The sequence below is a fragment of the Labeo rohita genome, chromosome 17, assembly GCF_022985175.1.
Source record: "Labeo rohita strain BAU-BD-2019 chromosome 17, IGBB_LRoh.1.0, whole genome shotgun sequence".
In the NCBI taxonomy this organism is placed as follows: domain Eukaryota; kingdom Metazoa; phylum Chordata; class Actinopteri; order Cypriniformes; family Cyprinidae; genus Labeo; species Labeo rohita.
This window is the reverse complement of record NC_066885.1, coordinates 10,543,347-10,565,512: the sequence shown is the minus strand read 5'-3', so window position 1 is coordinate 10,565,512 and position 22,166 is coordinate 10,543,347. Positions and strand designations below refer to the sequence as shown.

Here is a 22,166-nt window from a genome sequence, read left to right as displayed (position 1 = left end):
CAGGTCCAGCCTTATGAATGCACCTAGACATGGACTGGACAAATACACAGCAACGCATATCCATGTTCTTTTTTCTTTTTAGAACATTTATGAAAATTTGCAATACGTTTGGAATGAATTTATTTAGCTACAATTTATTTTTAGGATGCACACATGTGGTGTACGCAGCCTAAGATATTTTACTATTATGATCTGTTAGTGTACAGCTTTATTTTGGGTTTTATTAGACAAAATGTGCAGGGAAATTCAAGCAAGTCACTTATTACATTTTTTTTTTTTTTTATGAATAGTTAAAGTTAAGGTTAAATTAACACGTTGCAGTGATTTAAAAATATTTACAAACCCTTTTAAATAATTCGATGTAAACATCTGTTTTGATGCCACAATAATCGAAATGTTAGAATTTTTGGAACTGATTTTTGCATACATAACATGCACATTCAGCTGTTTTTGTCTCGCTTTGAAGTGCTCAAGTGGGTACAGTGCATTATTAGAATATCTTAATTCGTTCCCATCAATTTGTAGTGGCTCATTTAGATCTCCTGGAATTTAATAGACTTTGGTAATAATCCGCTATAATACACACTTGCCCGCTCACACACTCATTTTAAAGATAGGCTATTTAGCCTTTTGCTTTTTATCATTACATTTAATGTTTTGTCAAAATAATAATTGGGCTACACACACTGTATTTGTGTCTTAACATTTTACCGAAATTTTAACACATCCACAAAGGCAGTATTGTTTGTTCTGAAATTGTCGGGGTGGATAATATTTCCTGCGCGCGGCCTTGTCACACACACTTTCATCGACGTTTTATTATTATTTTTTTTTTCACAGCTGACAGAAATGAAAACGAACACGTATGTCTGAATTAAAATAATATGTCATATATTTATTCGAGCGTGTTTAATTTCTCCATGACGCTCGAGTATAATTTCACCCTGTGGTGTTTTGTGACCTCTTTTGTGTGAAATGTAATGCAGTGTCCTCTCACCAAAATGTAAATTATTTTGTCGGTCTCTGCACATTTATCTAAGACTGACGTGCCTTATTTTAGGTGACTGAATTGTGCACTAATAATTTGGATCAAAAGCGAGATTTAAATGTATTGGAGCACATTTTATGTGTAAATTGTGCTGCATTTTAAACGGGTGGAACGCAGCGAAATGCTGTTTTAAAAACGAAATATTAGAGCACAATAGCTTTTCAAATTTAATAATTCGTTTTAACGTTTTCTTTCTTAAAAAAATAGACTGTAATTGACTATAATATTAATGTGCATCTATTTAAAATGTATTAAATCGCATTAAACGTTTACTAGAATTAAAAGAAAAGGACATTTATATTGTTTTGTTTCCTTGTATTTTGATATCGTTTTGTTTTCACGGGTGTTGGTTATAATCTCCATTTACATATTAAGCCAAGACAGGCAATTTGATCTTAATGTAACGGAGATATTTTTCCATAGAGATAAACGAATTTGAATAATTCAGACTGATAATTCTAAAACTGAAAAATATATATGCATATGTAATGTTTTATTAAGTGAACGCTATGTAAAATATATTATATGTACGTAGGTTTTGCTTGCCGAAAATAAATGTTGTTTTTCATGCAACATTTATGCATTTTTTCCCTTTTGTAACGAATATCGCTCTCCAGCGTTTTGAATTTTTTTTTTTTAAATCCTTAAAATCGCCTTTTTGTCTGTGTCGCATAGAGGAATATTTCCTATTGGCGTTGTGTAATGCTCAGCCTCCAAAACACTCATCGAATGTGCTCTGCCTTTCCAATACACCGCAGTGTGACGTGATCTTTCTGTCTCGATCAGAGCCCTATATAATGCACTCACTCCACACCTTTACCACAGTGAAATTTGGTCATAAATCATATCACTAATCCTCTGGTTCTGATTATGTGGGGTGTTATAGTGAATCATGCCACAAGGATGGTGTGTTTTGGCAAGGTGATGTAATGCCATAAATGACTGCTGCAGAACTGCTCCCGAGGTTCCCTCGGTTTAATCTGCTCACAAGTCGCTCTTCCTCTGCAATGGGTTGTTTAGGGGGTTGCTGGTGGTACCCGTGCCCACTCTGGGTCACGGGGGGAGGTTGTATGAGGCCAGGTAGGAGCCTCACGCCTCCCATTCGCCGGCTGGCAGCCCAGGAGGAGAGCACCGGACGCTGATGTCATCCATTTTGGCCCAGCTCTTCCTCGCCCACACCTCCGCTCCACCACGCGGATGCTCGACGGCACCCGTGTCACGTACGGAGCTGAGCTCGCTGAAATGGCGTGCGCCTCCTCCCAAAGCCTCCATGATATCATCGGGGCGCACTGGAGGACATTTTGTCGCAGCTCTTCTGGTGTAATGGCAGAGCGTAATTGAGGCACCTGTGGTAAAACCCAGCTTTGTGTGTCTGATGAATGGTTGGGCCTGCTGTCATTAACATGCCCCCCTTCCTCCATTACACCTCCTTCTCCTACTTGCCGACTTTTAAAGCGGGATCCAAATGCAGGGGTTTTATTTGGTGGTGTCGTGTGCCGTTCCCAGTGGGGTGTGTCAATCACATATCAATGAGGACAATGATGTGCTCAGTTTAGCCTTTTCACCTCTCGCCTCCTCTTCGCAAGCCCTCGCTCGACAAAAAAAGAAAAAGAGAAAGCACACATGCATATTTCGAGGTGTGGGCGCGAGCCAACGTGGAGTATCTGTTACAAGCACGCAGTCTCTCGCTCTTTTTCCCCTCTTCAGCTGCAGCAGGCAGAGCTCTGACGGCATGCATTGTGTTTCGGCTCGGCTGAATCGCGTGGGCCGGTAGCACTATTGTCCTGCCGTACCTGCTGCCTACGCCTCTGGCAAGGACATGGGCAATATTAGATGTCTATTAGGTTACACCTTGCATGTTGCCATGTAATTGGAGCCTATTCATTTATGCACGTAGGGGACACATGTTAAGAGGAGCCGGAGCTGCGTTTTGCCTTCACAAAAGTCCTACTAATCTGTGCTGGTACGAGGCCAATGCTCAGCATGGGAATCTTCTCTCATATGTGTAGAACAATACAGGCCATTTTGTTTGCACTTGAGGATGTTCAAAAATGAATCCATAAAACAAACAATTCCATTGCCCTTTTTTTTTTACTGCATCTTATGCAAGATTATTTTAAAATAACAATGCACATTCAATTTAGATTTAACCTCATTTACGATGCAGTATATTTTATTATTATTATTTTTTTTTTGTTCAAAATGAAGAACCACACCTAAACTAAATATTTATGTATTTTTCGAATCAGTGTTTAGATGATAGAAATGTGGAGTATATGTCATGGGAATGTGTCGACATGCATATTATTGTTTTCATGCATTGTGCATCCTGCAGAAAGCCTTTTAATTTTCCACATCATCAGATAAACACAGACTTGCTGCTATTGAATGATAGCTGGAGCTGCCATGTGAATAATACTGGTAATTTACGCACTAGATGACCGATAACGCTAGAATCTTTCAGGTAAAATGGCTTAAAAATAGAAACTTTTAATTAGGTTTTATCAGGACGACAAGACTTCAAATGCAGCACGGAATTGTTTTAAGCAATATATTTTTATTCTTTTGTGTTTTATGCGTAAAAAAATTCACACACACTAGATAGACTGAGACATCGGTGGATTCGTTTGTAATTTGATGCTTTTCTATTTTGACAGCTATTGTGCGCTAGACGGGGCAGAGTAACCGTATGGACTACATTACCCACAAGGCATCATGCAGACTGCGCTGGTTTCCCTAAATACAGAAAGAGTCCGACCTGGAGGACCTGTCTGGATGATTGAGGTCTGAGGAGATACCAGAATAAAACAACACCTCAGCTGACACACAGCACCTCATCTGCTTGTCTTCTCAAGTCGATCCGTTCCAGGAAGAAGTACTTTTATTGTCGCCTGACAGAGATTGGATTGTTGTGCAATGTCATTGGCCTTATGACTGTTATTTAAGACTGTTCTCCCTCCTAACTCCCTCTCCTCTTTTAGGATATTTTTCGTTTGTCGCTGCGTTGACGATCTCACCTCTTCTCTAGCATCTCTGGGTATACTGTGGGATGTACTTTGGATATACTGACCTTTGAACCAAAGCGAATTCAATGATTTCCTCCTGTTCAGGATAATAACCCCAAATCTCCAGCACTTTTACAATGAATTTCTTCAGATTCCCAGTCCAGTTGCAGCTGCTGATCAGTACTGTGCTTGGGCCCTGCTTGGGCCTGGAGTTTACAGGGTCACAAGGCCAGTGGGCACGCTATCTCCGCTGGGACGCCAGCACCAGAAGTGACCTCAGCTTCCAGTTCAAAACAGACGTGTCCACCGCCTTAATCCTGTACTTTGACGATGGCGGCTTCTGCGACTTCCTGCAACTCATGGTGGTCGAAGGGAAGCTCCAGTTGCAGTTCAGCATCGACTGCGCCGAGACCACAGTCGTATCGGACAAGCGAGTCAATGACAGCAGCTGGCATTCTGCCACCCTGAGCAGGTACAACCTGAGAACTGTGCTGGGGCTGGACGGAGCGAGCAAATCGGGCGAGGTGCGGCCACAAAGGCAGTACATGAAGATCGTTAGTGATCTCTTCCTGGGCGGAGTCCCTCAAGATATTCGCATCTCTGTGCTCACTCTCCCGACAGTGAAGGATCTTCCGCCGTTTAAGGGAATTATCAGGGAACTGAAGTACAGTAACAAGGAACCTATTCTACTAAGCAGCCAGAGGGTCCGCATGGACATAGAGGGCATCTGCATGGAGAACCCATGCGAGAACGGAGGAACGTGCTCCGTTGTGGATGGGGAACCGCTTTGTGATTGTTCTAAGACGGAATATGTTGGCCGATTCTGCAACGAAGGTAAAACGGTTTCTATTTTACATCTTAAGCAAATGTACAGCAGAACATACAATGTTAATATCTTTCCCCAAACGTTTATTGCCATCTAATCCTACTTGATATTGTCAGCTGAAATGTGAATAATGTTTCCCAGAATCCTTCATGCCACTGAAGCTTGATTCTTAAGGTCCAGGTTAATGGCGACTCTTAGCTGTTTTGTGCATTGCCAGGCGATTTGCGCTGGGAATTTCTCGATCAAGACTCTCCTCTATTCCCCCATCGCTTCTCACGGTCAATTGAAAGCCAATGTCATTGAAATGCTCTACTAGCAAAGCCTGCGTTTTTACCTCTGTAAAGCACTAAGCTGTTTGTCTCTGGCAAGCGTTTTTTGTCTGTGTGTGTGTTAATCGTGCCCGGCTGAGGAGGTGGGGTGTTAGGATGTTAAGGTGCCTTTTCAGATCCCTTGGTTGTTTTTCTGAAGTGGCCATTTTAGTTTCTCTGGGGATTTGAGGAGGCCATTTCACAGCTCTGGGTTTTGTTGTTGCACCTCTTCAACAGAGAATGAATCATAGACGGGGGATAATTGCCAATTTTAAACATGTCAATTGCAATTCTTTATAGCGACATTACTGGTTTTCCTACAAAGAAAATTTTATGACCTTGGTTATCGAATGTGCTCATTTATTTTCTGGTTTGCGCGCATTTATTTTCTAAGCATAATCGTAACTAAACTAGTTTTATGTTATACCACAGAAGAAATCACAACTTTGAGTTCTTCCCCATGAAACATGTTTTAGATCCTGGTAGATGATCCTGATGGTAATGAAAGGTACACCATGTGTGTGGTTTTTTTTTTTTTTTTTGTCATTTCCCTGCTTCTTTTGATAATTTTAGCTTTAAATATATGCTTTAAATTGCAACAAAAATCTGTATGAATTTTAATTAGCAAGAAAGCTAATGTGTGTGTATATATATCCTGTCTTGATTAGGCCTAAACCTTTTTCCCCCTTGTGATTGGAGTGTTTAAGCTGGGTGATTGATCGGTGATCAGTGCTCTGAGATGTTACTCTCATTGTAGACCCAAACTCTCCTGTGATTCTCTCCTTAATTACACAATTACTGAATGTGATTAAAATGTTAGAGCCTGGATGCTATCTGTGCACTCAGGTGTTTTATACAGAACTGAATGCATATGCATGTGCAGAGCACAAGACGGAGAAAATAAGAGAAAGGGGCATGTGTGAAAGACCAGGCACTAGGGTTAGATTTATAGGCTGTAAAGAGAACAGAGTTTTGGGCTTGATTTACAGCCATTGTTCCTCTCCATCTTGTTTGGCTGACTGGGTCCTGCAGTCCACTGATAGGGGCTAAAGCCAGACGTAAAAGCAGCTTTGATGGCTTTGAATGCTGGGAATCAGTTCAGCCAATCATAAAAGAATAAATAAACCGTTTTTGGAGGCCATTTATATTGGTGCACAGGGGCAGGCTCTGTGAGACTACAGCTGAACTTTCTCCGCTGGCATCTCTTACAAATCCAAATCAAAACCAGCATTGTGAAATGACACATTAATGGGTGACATCAGTGTTTGATAACAACATTACGAAAATCCACTGAGCAATCTTAATTCCATCTTAATCTTGTGTCTTCAGGCTTTTGAAACATCTGTACGTGGGTAATAAATATCGGGTCGGAGCCATATGGCAAGCTGGTCTGAAGTGTTAAGCATTAGCCTTACGTACGTTTGACTGAATCCAATTGCCATAGCAGCGGCAACAACAATCTGACACCGCTCTCGATGGCCAGATGGCTAAAATGGCCTCGGAACTGTTTTGCGTTGCCGTGGCGTATGTTCCTCGCTCTGTGAAAATCGTGATAGCCACGGTGCTACATCATTTGCAAAAGCGCGTAATCTTTTGGCGGATTAGAATAATAAACATTTGGCAGCCAAACAAACACTCAATCTGTCTTCCCATGCGGATGGTCACTGAATTGCTACGCTGAGGTTTATGTTTAAGCCAGGCCACTCTTTACAAATCTCCTCATGTGTTTTTTAATGTAAACAAAGCAAGTGCATTGTGAGGATATGTAGAATTTAGATTTTTTTTTTTTTTTTTTTTTTTTTTTTTTTTTTTTTAAATCTAAACATTTTCTAGTTATGGTTAATTAATGATATGTGCTATTTTTCTAAGTAATAGAAATTGTTTAAGTTTTTGAACAAAATTCTCTAGAAAATGCAAAAAATGGTATTATAGTTAATCGAATTCTTTTGTTTTAGAAAATTGTCTAAATATGTTAAGAAACAGTTGTGAATCCAGATTAAACTAGTAAAGCACTCTTCACGTTGCTGTTGAGAAATCATGGAAAAGATCTTCCAAAGTGCCACTACTAAACATTAATTTCTGTTTTTGCCGCCGTTTCTGAGAAACTAGGTCATTGTAGAAGGCTGACAGTGCATGTAGACATTCATATTCCAGCCAGAACTTCAGTACAGGTTGACTCAAGAGCTGAATACATCAATCAAGTCACCATGGCTCTTACATCCTGAGTGTAACTCAGCAATCACATCCTAATACTTTCCTCACCAGGTTAATGCATCTCATCAGAGGACTTAATGTCCTGTACCAGCCTTTAACAAGCACGGCAGACAGACGCACACTTACACATTGGAACGTGTCCCGAAAATGAGGGACCATGAGAGACAACATATTGCATTTTCAGCCAGTACAGACATCAACACATACAGGACTAAATTAATGTCTAATGTAGCTATAATTACTCTGCACTAAAAGCATTTCATGGAGGCAGACCCCATCAGGTTTCCCTTAATTTCCTGTATTAGCTGCAGTTTGTGTGCGCACTGGCAACAGATAAATTGGTTCTTCAGCTTGTCGGTGTCTGGTACTGAAAAATCAAGAGTAAAATCTGTAATTCTTTAGAGTCATGTAATAATGCATGTGGCCCTGGACCACAAAACCAGTTTTAAATATGACGGGTATATTTGTGGCAATAGACAAAAATACACTGTATGGGTCAAAATTATTGATTTTGTTTTTATGCCAAAAATCATTAGGATATTAAGTAAAGATTATGTTCCATGAAGATATTTTTTACATTTCCTACTGTAAATATATCAAAACGTATTTTTTTTATTAGTAATATGCATTGCGAAGAACTTTAGAACTTTGTTTGGACAACTTTACAGGCAATTTTCTCAGTATTTTGATTATTATTTTTTTTTCCCCAGTTATTCAGATGGTTGTATCCCAACCAAATATTGTTCTATCCTAACAAACCATACATCAGTGAAAAATTTATTTATTCATCTTTCAGCTTTCAAAAATTGACCCTTATGACTGGTTTTGTGGTCCAGGGTTGCATATTGTAATCTGGATAATCTCAAAGTTAGCTGAATATTAATAAATAAACTATATACACATTTCTATTAAAATTATTGGAGTATTTCCTCAATCTGAAGTTTTTCCAAATAACCTTTCAAAAATGAAAACGTACACTGCTGTTCAGACATTTGGAATCAGTAAGATATTTTTTATTTATTTATTTATTTATTTTAAGATGTCTCTTATGCTCATCAAAGTTCCATTTATTTGGTCAAAAACGCAGAAAAAAAGTAATATTAGGCCTAAATATTATTGCAGTTCAAAATAAGTTTTCTATTTTAATATGCTTTAAAATATATTGTATTTCTGTGATGTAAAGCTGAATTTTCATCAGCTATTACTCCAGATGATTGCTCACATGGTCCTTCAAAAAAAAAAAAAAAAAAAAAAAAATCTAATATGCTAATTTATTACCAATGTTGGAAACGATTGTGCTGCTTAATGTTTTTTTTGGAACCTTTTTTTTCAGATCTTTGAATAAAAAGTAAAAAAAATTCATTATAGAAATCTTTTCTAACAATATAAGTCCTTACTATCACTTGTATCCCTTTACTATTGCTTGCATAATAATAATAATAATAATAATAATAATAATAATAATAATAATAATAATAATAATAATAATAATAAATAATAATAAATAATAATAAAAGAAAGGAAAAAACCCCAAAGTTTTAATTGTAGTATATATTGTTACAAAAGATTTCTATTTTAAATAAATGCTATTCTTTTTTAATGTATTATTCATCAAAGAATCCTAAAAAATATCACAGAAAAGTGATATTTAGCAATAATATTTCACAGTATTACATTTTTAATTAAATAAAAACATCCTTGATGAGCAGAAAAGACTTCTTTAAAAAAACCAATAATAATTTTACTGATCTCAAACCTTTGAACAAGAGTGTAATTTGAAATTTTGTATCTACGTTTTTTTTAATAACCAAATAAATGAATTACTTTATTAAAGCCTAAATGTTTAACAGCTGAAGTTGAACACAATAAAAGCCACCACTGCTATAAATATCAAAGCTTAAGAATTTGCTGACCTCACTAATCGAGTAGTTGGATGTTCGGATGATCGTGAATCATCCGTAGCCAGAACAGATTAGAAAAATCGTAGATTAGCTGTTTTTCATCACACAGAGCATTGCAATGCCCGTTTATCAGTGTTGGATGCCCTTTGGTTTGGGAGACGACCAGAGTGCATTAATGAAATGAGTCAGCCCAGCGCTTCAGTGCCAAAGGCGGCCTGTGACAAAGAGAGAAAGAGAGAGAGCGCGAGCGTGTGTCTACAATGAGAGTAAATGCTACCAGGCTCTGAGTATGGAACAGTGCTTTAGACAAACATCAGCGTCCCATAAATCCACAGCCCTCTCTAAAGGGAGCAGGTTCTGTTGCCTGTTTGGATTTATGACCCGGGCGTGGATGTGGGCTTTGGGAGTGTAAGACATGGAAGATGAACTATACCTCTTAGATGTTGGTGTGTCATGGTGTTTCATACACTACAGATCTGATCCCCCTCCCTGGGAGAAGTGGGGGTGGATGGATGGAGGCAAGGGGCATTTTAAGGGTTTCTGTGTACATGCACAGGGCAGATGTCTGCTCAGTGCATGCTGGCAGGTGTGACAGAGTTTGCATGATAGTTTTCATGCAAAGATAATATGAGTGGGCTCTAATGGCTGCAATGTTTCTCTCCTCTTTTTTTTTTTTTTTTTTTTTTTTTCCATTGTGTCTTCTTTGCTGCAACACCATCAGAGGCCAACAGCATCCCAGGTAAGTTGATAATATCTTGTGTTGAAGCTGTCTTTTACATGTGGTGTAGAGTGCATATATTGTTCAAATGTACAGGAACATAAACCGATATTATGAAATGGAAATATTATGAAAAGAAAATGTACTTAAAGAAATAAAAAAAAATACTTAAAGTTGCTATGAAACCGATAAAAATAAATAAATAAAATGAAATTGACATAAATTAACTGTTCACAGTAAGGTCTATAATATGGATTTGGGAAGAAAAAATTAATACATTAATACATTAATTATTAAATACATTAATAATTAAAATCAATATACTTTGTCACATTTATATTAAACAACAGAAAAATGCATCACTCTGTAAAAAAATAGTTCTCAAAGTTTTAGAAAAAAAATGATTGGAATATGTTTTACAAGGAAATACCATTGTAGTGCCTCACATTCAATTAAATGTGTTACTTGCCTTTTCTTTGTAATTAATTGTCAAATTTAGTTTCGTTTTCTGAGTAAAAAAAAAAATTCCTACACCAATTTGACTATAGGTGACTTCATAATATTTACAGTTTTTTGTTCACTTTACAACCAAAAAAACTGAGCTGTAAAATTAGATATGAAGTCTAAATAAATAAAAATGTTAAACCAATAATTTCCATAAGCATTCAGGTAAATGTCTTACTTGCCATTTCTTTGTAATTAATAGTCAAATTTAGCAGTTTCTGAGTGTAAATAATTTCTACACAGATTTTTGACTACATTTGACTATGGGTGACTATTCATAAGATATTTTTTTTTCACTTTACATCCAAAAAATTTAACTGTCACATTAGATACAAACTCTAAATAAAGAGAAATAAACTCGTTAAACCAGTAATTTCCTCAAATTTAGCAAATTTAGCAGTTTCTGAGTGAAAATAATTTCTACACCGATTTTTGACTAGATTTGGTTATAGGTGATTTCATAATATTTTTACTTTTTTTTTTTTTTTTTTTTTTTTTTTTTTTATAACCAAAAAATTGAGCTGTCACAGTAGATCTAAAGTCTAAATAAATAAAAAAATACATGTAAAACCAGTAATTTCCATAAACATTCAATTAAATGTTACTTGCCAATTTTTTTTTTTTTTTTTTTTTTTTTTTTTTTGTAATTAATTGTCAAATTGAGCAGTTTCTGAGTAGAAAAAAAAAATTCTACACCAATTTTTGACTATATTTGACTGTAGGTGACTATTCATAATATTTACTTTTTATCACTTTGCAACCAAAAAAAATGAGCTGTCACATTAAATACAAACTCTAAATAAATAAAAATAATCAAGTTAAACCATCATTTCAATAAACATTTATTAAATGTGGTATTTGCCATTTCTTTGTTATTATCAAATTTAGCCGTTTCTGAGTGAAAATAATTTCTACACCAATTTTTGACTACATTTGACTATAGGTGACTCTTCATAATATATTTACATTTTTTTCCCCCTACTTTACAACCAAAGCATTGAGCTGTTGCATTAGATAATAAAAGTAAACAAGTTAAACTAATAATTTCCATAAAAATGCAAAAGCAGAATCTTTTGTAATTACCACTTTGTGTCAACTTATAAAAACTTTAAAAATATATATAATTAAAATGTTCATAAGCACTTTTTTTCTGCAAAGATGTGATGTCATGGTATGCTCTGATACATACCTAAAGATGTTCTTCTCTTTCTGTCACTTTCTCTGTTTCTCAAAGGATTTGCACACATGATGATGGCTGATCAAGGTATACCACACCCCTTCACTTGTATTCACTCCATTGTGATTGATTATATATTGCATGCCTAATTTGATTGATTTTGCTGTGCATTGAATGAGCTAAACTGTAACTTTGAATCTTGAATGCATAGATGTGAACTGTGCTTTGACTCTTTCTTTCATATCTCTCCATGCTTGCCTTCTGTGGATACACTTTATCTCTCTGTTCCTTTCCATCTCCTTTCTCAAGCCAAAGGCAAAGGTACAGAACCGTTTTCTTCCTCAAGTTGTGCTCTCTTGTGTTTACATTCTTGTTTTTAGTACCTTTTTTGCTCATAGCTGCTCACCATGGGTGACTGGATCAAGAGTATAATTAAATAGGAGTTAATTGACGACACACACAAAAGGTATTCTAACTGGAGCCAAAATGGTCTGAACTGTTGCGTCTGCCTCCCTGGTGGTCTTATACCCAGCTGATATTTGTATCCGCTGATAAAATGCTTAAACGGCACAGTATGACTCAGTTTTGTGAGGGTTTATCTAGCTTGGGACCATGAATAATGCTTTATTTGCCATGCAGTGTTTGTTGTGGTTTGGATCTTGCATGTGGAGTTTTGAGAAATGTTGTGTTTGTGTTCAGTCAGGTGCCACAATGACTTCCTATTTGTTTTTGTTTTTTTGAAAGAAAGAACTGTGATATTTCAGGTTGGCAGTACATGTGTGCTGTCATGTCATTTCATAGCTGGCTTCTCTAGGGAGGCTTGTAGATGGGCCCGATTTAGCCTTGACTTGCTGCTGGGCTGCGCATCCCTGTGGAACGCTGTTGTACCACATGTCATCCTGCCGTCTCACCCGATCCAATATTTCAGCATGTCTCGGACTGGCCAAATAACTTCATTCTTCAATAGACAAGGCCTGGAATTGGCTTGATTCTTTGCAGGACTTCAATGCATCCACCAATGTGTGATCATACACAGTATAGCTGAATTATTTCAAAGTTGTCAGGTTTTTAGGGTGATTGCCAAATGTTTCTCTCTGCTTGGACAGTTTTTTTTTTTTTTTTTTTCCCCCCCACAATGAAGATTTTGTGCAGACCCGAGTACACTTAGCTTCAGAGTTGGTTTGTTTTGTTGGTGCAGCATATGTGAAGACTTGTGAGTATGCTTGTGTTTTTTTTTAGGGATTGATCAGTTGGCAGTAGTCGATTTAAGAAAATGTAATAAATTTAAGACTTTTTTTTCTCAACATTAAAACAATTAATTTGAAATATTTTTACTAGTTTGGGTGTATGCAGATCTAATTTATTTGTCAAGCAGACAAAATGATCTAAATTCACTTCCCTAGTACAGTTCTGGTGGACTTCATAATGATTTGCAATTGGTTTGAAAGCAGTCCAGTCTAATTGACTTTGAAGAATTAGTTCACTTCAGAATTAAAATTTCCTGATAATTTGCTCTGCACTATGTCATCCAAGATGTTCATGTCCTCCTTTGTTCAGTCGCAAAGAAATAAAGGTTTTAAAGGAAGATATTCCAGGATTATTCTCCATATAGTGGACTTCAATAAGAGCCAGTGGGTTGAAGTCCTTCTAAAAAAAAAAAAAAACCTAAATGCTCATCTTGCTCACTAGCTCTGTGTCCATGACCTCAAGCATTACGTAGTCATGTTGGAAAGATCATGTGTGATGTATGTGGAAGTCCAGTGTTTACAAAGCAAATGAAAAAAAGGTCAAGGAATGTCGGATGATTTTGAAGTTGGAGGAGAAAATGAGAAGTTTGAAACCTTTTTAAACCTTTTTGAACTGAAGTACACAGATGACAAACTAACTGCTGGTGACCTTACCAACGTGATTACGTAATGCGTGAAGTCATAGACACGCATTGCAGAGCTAGTGCAAGATGCACATTTGTGGTTTAAAAAGTATATACCTTTTTTAATTATTTTTTTTTTTTTTTAGAAAATGACAGATCGTTTCGCTAGATAAGACCCTTATTCTAAGTCATCAGCTGAACAATTGGCTTCCAAGATTTCATCTTGGAAAATTGTGTATATGTCAGTTTGGTAAGTAAAAAAGAAAAAGTGTTGATGTACCTCTGCTCTAATTTGTTTGCTAATATACACTCAAAAAATGCTGGGTTAAAAACAACTCTTCTTGGGTTATTTGGCAACCGAACGCTGGGTAAATATTAAACTGATCACATGCTGGGTTATTTTGACCCAGCTGATTGGGTTAAATGTTTTTACCCAATGTGCTGGGTTGTTTTATTTAAGTCAGCTATTGTTTAAAAATTATTATATTGCTGGCTTAAAATGGGGTGGAAATTAAAACTCACACAGAATTATAGAGGCAACAGCAATAATCAAAAGATGGACATTTATTATTAAGCAAGGAACACCAATGGACAAAAATATAAGACAAATTGAATTTATTATTTTATTAATAGAATTATATTATTTTGAAATGATTAAAAAATACATTTAAAAGTGGCATTTTAGTTTGTGTATTCAACCATTCTCTGTAATCACTTTTCACCTAAATAGCGCTAATTCTTGTGCCATTGTGTCACCGAAATCTAAGATGGTGATGGGCTGCTGTTCACCAGTGGAACTATAAACCTCGGACTACCGCCTCGCGTTTCACTCATAGCTGAAAGATGCTGTGATTGACTCCATAACCTGCCCATTATCAAACAGTACTGAGATTAGAGAACATATTTTAACATCAAATTAAATTAAATTCAGTATTATAATGAACAAAATCAGTTTGTTATGCAAGGCAAAAGGCTTTTTCATCATGCAAAATGACTGCATCATGCAACTGTCCTTGTATGTTGCGTTGTGTAAATAATATAATTTACAGCACAGTAAAGACGTTATAAATGAAATAAAACTTGTACAAGCCTTTACTTTCCTGAAGAAGTGCACCAAATCGGCGGCAACTTAAAAAGCCTGCGCTCTGACTGTAACTCAGCAGCTGGGTTGTTTTGTTGGAGACAACCCAGCGGTTGGGAAAAAACAAAAAACAAAACCATCATTAAAAATGACCCAGCAGCTTAGTTAAAGAAAAACTACCCAGCACCTGGGTAAAAAAAATAATAAAAAAACAATAAAATGACCCAGCAGGCTGAATCAACCATTTGGGTTAAAAAAATAACCCAGCATTTTTTTAAGAGTGTAGGTTTTGTGGAGTTGTAAGTTGCTTGGGTTGAAAGTGTCTGCTAAATTTATTAATGTGAATTGTGACTTGTGGGTTCACTTAAAATGAATACAGAATTGATCAATCAAATCAGGTGTGAAAATACCCGGACTCATTGGACATTACAAACATAGTACAGTATAAAGGGTGTGGCTTTCTGTTGCATGAATGCTGTTATGAACTAAAATAAATCCAGGCATATGCTGCAATTCCACTTGCCAACCTAGTTTCTTCCCTCAACCCAATTTAAGTGCTAAGTCAGAGCCCAGTCAGCGAGAACCTGGCAGGCCGACAATACCGTATAGCCAGTAAGATGCATTAGCACATATTTGCCTGCGTTGCATCAACAGCGTTTGTATTGTAGCACTGTCTCCAACACTGTCTGTCTCTCCCGCTACCGCCCTGCTTTAAATCCCTCTGCTAGACGGAGGGACATTATTACAAATCAGCCTGGCTACACGCCCAAGTTAAGATGACAAGGGCTTCCATTTAGGAGCCCATTTGCATCTTCGGCGTGCTGATTGATACAACGAAATGTTTATTTATCTGCATTTGTTTCTAACGCCACGTCTGTTCCTTTCACCTGTCATCGCAGCTCGAGTTTGTACAGCACGTAAATCTTGAAATTTTCCTGTAATTTTTAAACCTTTCCTCAGAAACCTCTTGCTGTTAAACCTTAGGATGGTTCCTAATTGTAGTGCTTTGTAATATTTGACAGTGTTGTGTCTGCAGTACCATAAAGGGAGGAAGTGAGAGGCAGCAGCTGTTTTTGGGTAGCCCAGGGCTTGTCGCTCATGTCTGCGTATCTCAGGGCTCTCGGACGCCATTCCTCAGCACCCGTCTGAAGTCAATCATATCAGTCAGCACCCTGTTCTCCTCTCTGGCATAGGCATATGTCAGCAAACAACAGAAAGTCAGAGGACAAAGATGAAGAAGGGTCTCTTGGGACTTCCTGTCTTGCATTGTTTTTGACTCTGTCCTCTTTCCTTCCATCTGCTAGTTTATCTGTGATGCAACTTCCTTTTTATTTTCCCAGAGGAACCTTGTGGTCCTCAGAAGTTGTGCTTTCATAACTTAGGAGACATAATGGAGTCCTCATTTGTTTTTCTTTAAAGTTTCAGCCTGGTCTAGGATGATCTCTAGAAAAAGATACTATTTCTTACACAACAGTATAGAACTTATTAAATTAATCTAGATGGCAAGCTTAGATAATTTGGTCTAAAAGAGCTTGAGAAATATTTGAGGTAGTGTTGAAACTGTTATGTTTGATTGCAGACTTTGGTATCTTGAAAAATTTGACCACAGTTTGTGACATTTATTATCTTTTCTGAAACTCTAGAGAAGAATTATGGTAGGTCATTATGGAATTCTCATTTATGTCACAATGAAGTAAATAAAATTGTGTATTGCACAGCATAGAATATTGAATAAGGTATTTAATGAGTTCATATTAAGTTTGTGATATTGTTAAGGTCTCGTAATTTTCAGAAGAGACTGAGTAAGATTGCTAGAGTCTTTAAATATCCACTTTGTTCAGAGGTTGCTTTTTTTAATAGCCTATTAAACATAATAGAGTTCTCATTTATGGCTTTTTGAGCTATCTGCGTGGTATCGAACGTTTCTCCTAATTTTTTTTGGGATGAATAGAAATCGATACAGCTGTGAGACGATGTTGACAAGTGTTGAGTATATACCTACATATCCATTAGTTGGATTGCACTTGAAAGTTGGAGTTGTTATCGAAACAAATTTTTTAGATTGGAGGTCTTTTATGGCTCTAGAGGAGACATATGAGATCACTAGGGTCTTTTTTTTTTTTTTTTTTTTTTTTTTTTCAAGAGACTGTAAACGGTAAAAAAAAATGGTTTAGGATTTACTTTGAAACATTTTGCTATTAAATTTCACAAAATTACTAAACCGTCAAATGACATTGGATTGAACATGAAATTTCTTAATAGATGGACTGAAATAGTACTTTCTTGTAAAACAGGTTCCAATAATCTAGTGTTAATTTTGTTAACGAAAACTATGACAAAAAAAAGTTTGAGGTTTTTTTCCATGTCTAAGATGAGACTATGACTAGACGACAACAGGCTCCTATAATCTAGTGTTAATTTTGTTAACGAAAACTACAACGACAAAAGTTTTTTTTTTTTCCACGACTTTTTTTTTCTGATAACCTTTGTTAATTTTCTTTAACAAAACTATGACGACAAAAGTTTTTTTTTTTTTTTGTTTACTGTGACTAAAATGAGACTATGACTAGACGCATACAGGCTCCGATAATCTAGTGTTAATTTGTTTATTAAAACTGACGAAATTTTTTTTTTTTTCTATGACTAAAACAAGACAATGACTTGACGACAACAGGCTCTGATAATCTAGCATTTTTTTTTTTTTGTTAACGAAAACTGACAAAAAAAGTTTTTTTTTCCATGATTAAAACGAGACTATGACCAGATGACAACAGGCTTCGATAATCTAGTGTTAATTTTGTTAACGAAAGCTATGATGAAAAGTTGACAAGGTTTTTTTTCCCATGACTAAAACAAGACGATGACAATAGAGAGATGACAATAAGGTCAATAAATGATAACTGTGACTGAATCAACATGTAATATCGTTAATGGTAAAAGACAACGCTAAAATGTATTTAAAAAAAATTAAAACTATACCAAAATCTCTTTTTTATTTTTGTCAAAAAAAGGAGACAAAATTGCAGACTGCTGTACATGCCTCTACTACACAAGCTTTTGTGTGCGGTTTCCAAATGTCACGATCAAATCCCCAAATCAGAGCATCTCTGTTAAAAGAATAAATTTTCTACCTGGTATTTTGCTTAATTTTTGCAATCTGACAACCATGCACACACGCTCTCTCCTCATTGCAGAAGTGCAGATGGTGATCTGAAAACACTGACAAACAAGCAAGCTGAAGTTTAGTGAGCTCCATGTGAGAATTTTTTTTTGTTCTTTTGTTGTTTTTGTTTTTTGCTTAAATGAATGTGCTGAATAAATGCACTTAATCAACAGCTGTTGTTTTAGTAAAGAAACATTATTGCAAATTGGAGGTTTTTTTTTTTTGGAATTTCTATTAGGAATTTTACAGTTATTTTTTTGTTTGTTCGTTTTTTATTATATTTTATTATATATTTTATTAAATATTTATATTATGACCAGTTTTCATAATGTAGACAGAGACAGTGCAAATCTAATTCTTTGATATAAATTAATATATTAAATAACCTATAATAAATCAGTACACAAGGTAAAATAAACCATGTGTACGAGTCCACATTCTATTGATTACTGATTCTACTCTATTGATTTTCTGTTGACTAAAAGTTCACTAAACAAAAACAGGACAAGGTTGACTAAATAAGATAACTAAAAAGTGCATTTAGCACAGGACTAAGACTAATTTAAAAATGGCTGACAAAATTAACACCATGTTAATCTTTGTTTTATTAATCATTTTGAAAAAATATTTTTTTTTATCACTGTAGCAGAAGTTTCCATTTGTTGTCCACTGAGAAACAATTGAGATCATTTGTGATTTTACTTTCTTGGTCATGCCTAATAGTAGCATGTTTCTGTCTTTGCTTTGTCTGAGCTGTAGAGGTTTTTATTAGCTTTTCTGATAGCACAGTTAATGGAGTTTTAAATGTTTTTTTTTTTAGTTGTTTGTCATAAACATAGCTTTAAAACAATGTAGTATCACTCACCTGTTCCTCTTTATCATTTTAAATCATTTGCACAAAATATCATTGTAGTGAAATTAAATCAGTACAAGTCTGCAAATATCTACTGCGTCGCACAGCGGTTAGATTAGTTACTGTGGCTCTGGTTCAGACCACCCAGAGATTCCGCAAGTGTGCGAGTCTTTGATAGATATTAGTTGGTACAGGAGGCAGTAAATGAGTTGACCTTTTCGGACGGCAGTGGAGAGTCTGAGCTTTGTTACAGGACAGAGGGGAGTAGTGACACTGTAGCTCACGCTATGCTGATGAACTCACATGCAAGGTAATGAATTGCAGTGCCATTATGCAAATACTATGCTAATTATCTAATCAGATTTGATTCCATTAAGGATGTACCCAGCTTCCTAACCTTGAGAAGGCAGGGACTGATCTGCTCACTCTTGTTTTCCTTTTCCTTTCCTTTCCTTTCCTTTCCTTTCCTTTCCTTTCCTTTCCTTTCCTTTCCTTTCCTTTCCTTTCCTTTCCTTTCCTTTCCTTTCCCTTTTTCTTTTTTCTTTTCTTTTCTTAAATTCTTTTTCTTCCTCCTTTTATTTTTCTTTTCAGTTATTTTATTTGATTATTTTTTTTTAAATTTGCCAATTCTTTCCTTTATTTTTTCATTGCCTTTTTCTTGCATTTTATTTTCTCATTTTCTCTGTTCTTTTTCTTTTACTTTATTCTATTGCATATAATCTTTTCTTTTCTTCTTGTTTCTCTTAGAATTTTCTTCTTTAACTATTCTTCTTTTCATTTTTTTTTTTTATTGAATTCAATTTTTCTTCTTTATCCCTTTTCCCACCCTTAATTTTTTTTTATTGTATTTTTTTTTATTTTGTTTTCTTTATTTTTTTCCTTTTTCCTGTTTATTTCTTTAAAGTTCTTTTAACTTTTCTGTCTCAACCTGAGCTTTTAATTTCCTTTTCGAACCAAACTAACATCTCTGACTGCTTAAAGGTTTAAAAATTCAAAAAGATGAGTCCTGTTGTGATTTTTCATATTTACACCTTATTTGCTTCAGCACAAAATGCATTGCCTCCCTGTTCCTTGGAGTGGGGTGTTTTTGTGGCACCAAACAGCATTCTCTGTTACCACACATCTGAAGGCAGGTCTTCCTGACAGTGAGGTGACACATGGTGTGTGTGAGAGCCAGATAATGAAATCTTTATCACATGTTTGGGAGGCCTGTAATTCCATTTGCTCTACTAATCCCTTGGTCACTCTGTCTCTCTGTCACTCACCGAACAAACCCGTCTAACCAGAATTCCCCTTCCATTCATCTTCAGTTTACACTCTTTTTAATGTCACAGATGTAATGAGCCTAAATAAGCCTACTTTTAAAATAGACCCTGATTACTTTCTTAATAAAAGTAGGTTACAAATGTTGTCTCTAAGCAAATACAGGGTGTGTTTTTTTTGGAGGAGAGATGAGGCATGAATTCTCTGTTCGGTAACTTGCAGAGTCGTGTTTTGTATTTTGTGTTGTCCATAATTGTATTTTTTTTTTTTTTTTTTTTTTTTTTTTAAATGTCACACACTGAAGACTCCTCAGGACTCATCAGTGCAGGAAGAGCTCTTAGGAAAGCCTGATTGAGCCACCTTGCCGGCTGTCTGCTGATCAGAGAGCGATGGCCTCTCTTGTGTAATCAGGACCAGCCACACAGGGCGTCCTTTAACAAAATAGCCTCATCACCTCCCCCTCCGTGATCTCCCCCTCTCCATACGCTGTAACCGAGACAACAGAACTCCTCACCGTCCCCCCTCCCCACAGCCCTCTATTTCCAAATCCCAAAGGCTCTTTTCAGCGCAACACCGAAAAGAACATCAATCACACCCAATACACACACATATACACGCAAACAAACAAAAAAATGAAGCCTTACTCTGCCACCCCCGGTCCACCCATCTGAATGCAGTTATACCCATAATTGCCTCCAATTTCCCTGAGTCACACCTGACATATTAAGCTACTGTACACAACGATTTCCTTTCCGGTCCCCAGAGGGAACAAGTGCCATTTGATTATGGCTAAATGTGATTATTGTCCTCCCGTCCAACTGGCTTGTGGCGGTCTTTTGTCCCTGACAAAACAAGAGAACAAGGCGACCACTCTGATAGTGACGGACCAGCCCGGATGTTGCCTGCTGAACAAAAAAACTGTTAATTATTTGTTGAAATAGCCATTTGTGACAATGAAATGAATGAATAGAAGGAATCAGATGCATGAAAAACTGGGCAAAATGGGTGAAAACCGCTCTCACAAATATTTGCATTATAGGGTTTAACATGCAACCATGCTATATTTATAATTTTGTTATAATAATTATGTGACCCTGGACCACAAAACTAGTCTTAAGTGGCATGGGTATATTTGTAGCAGTAGTCATAAAAACGTAGTTTGAGGCAAAGTTATCGATTTTTCTTTTCTGCCAAAAATCATTAGGATATTAAAGGGTTACTCCACCCCAAAATGAAAATTTTGTCATTTTGTCATCACTTGGGGCATGTCGTTCCAAACCTGTAAAAGCTTTGTTCATCTTCGGAAGGCTTGTGACTGTCCCATTGACTGCCACGTAAACACCACAGTCAAGACCCAGAAAAGTATGAAAGACATCATCAAAATAGTCCATCTGCCATCAGTGGTTCAGTCTGAGTTTTATGAAGTGACGAGAATACTTTTTGTACACAAAGAAAAAAAATTATGTTTTTATTCAACAATTCGTCTCCGCCATTTTGGAGAGTATCTGCAAACTGTGTATGCCATTCAGTGTTGGTCGCACCACACAGATACGTTTTCTGCGTATATTTATGCTTTGATTTGAACGAAAGTAGCGTATCCGGCATGCGCAGTTCACGTCCATCAGATACTGGCGCTATGCTGACACAGAGGAGATGAATTGTTAAATAAAGATGTTATTTTGTTCTGATGGCAGATGGACACTTTTTTTTTTTTTTTTTTTTTTTTTTTTTGATGTCTTTCATATTTTTCAAACCTCAGTCTTGACAGTGGTGTTACCTGGCAGTCAATGGGACAGTCACAAACCTCCTTGTTTTTCATCCAAAATATATTTAAATTGTGTTCTGAAGATAAATGAAGCTTTTACGGGTTTGGAACGACACAGGGGGTAAGTGATTAATGACAATTTCCATTTTGGGGTGGAGTTACCCTTTAAGTAAACATCATATTCCATTAACAAATTTTGTAAATTTCAAAAATGTATCAAAACTTAATTTAATTTTTGAGTAGTAATATGCATTGCTAAGAACTTGTTGCGTCTCGGCCAAATCTATTCAGCTTTCAGACAATGTATAAATCTCAATTTTAAAAAATTGACCCTTATGGCTGATTTTTGTGGTCCAGGGTCACATATATATCTTATGTATTTTTTCATTATTATTTATTCTTTTGAAATGAACAAAAAGAAGGGAATGTTGCTTATAGCTTAACTTTGTTTGCATGTCTGTATGTGTTCT

At 36.2% G+C, this 22,166-nt stretch overlaps 1 protein-coding gene across 1 annotated transcript in view; it reads left to right on the top strand.

Annotated features, from left to right (window-relative positions):
* Positions 1-22,166, top strand: part of nrxn3a (neurexin 3a) — a 350,535-nt gene that overhangs the window by 1,023 nt on the left and 327,346 nt on the right. Inside the window, 4 exon segments of the mRNA XM_051132863.1 lie at positions 3,706-4,887; positions 10,024-10,041; positions 11,759-11,788; positions 12,011-12,022. Coding sequence (XP_050988820.1) covers positions 4,191-4,887; positions 10,024-10,041; positions 11,759-11,788; positions 12,011-12,022 — 757 coding nt within the window. The 5' untranslated portion in view covers positions 3,706-4,190.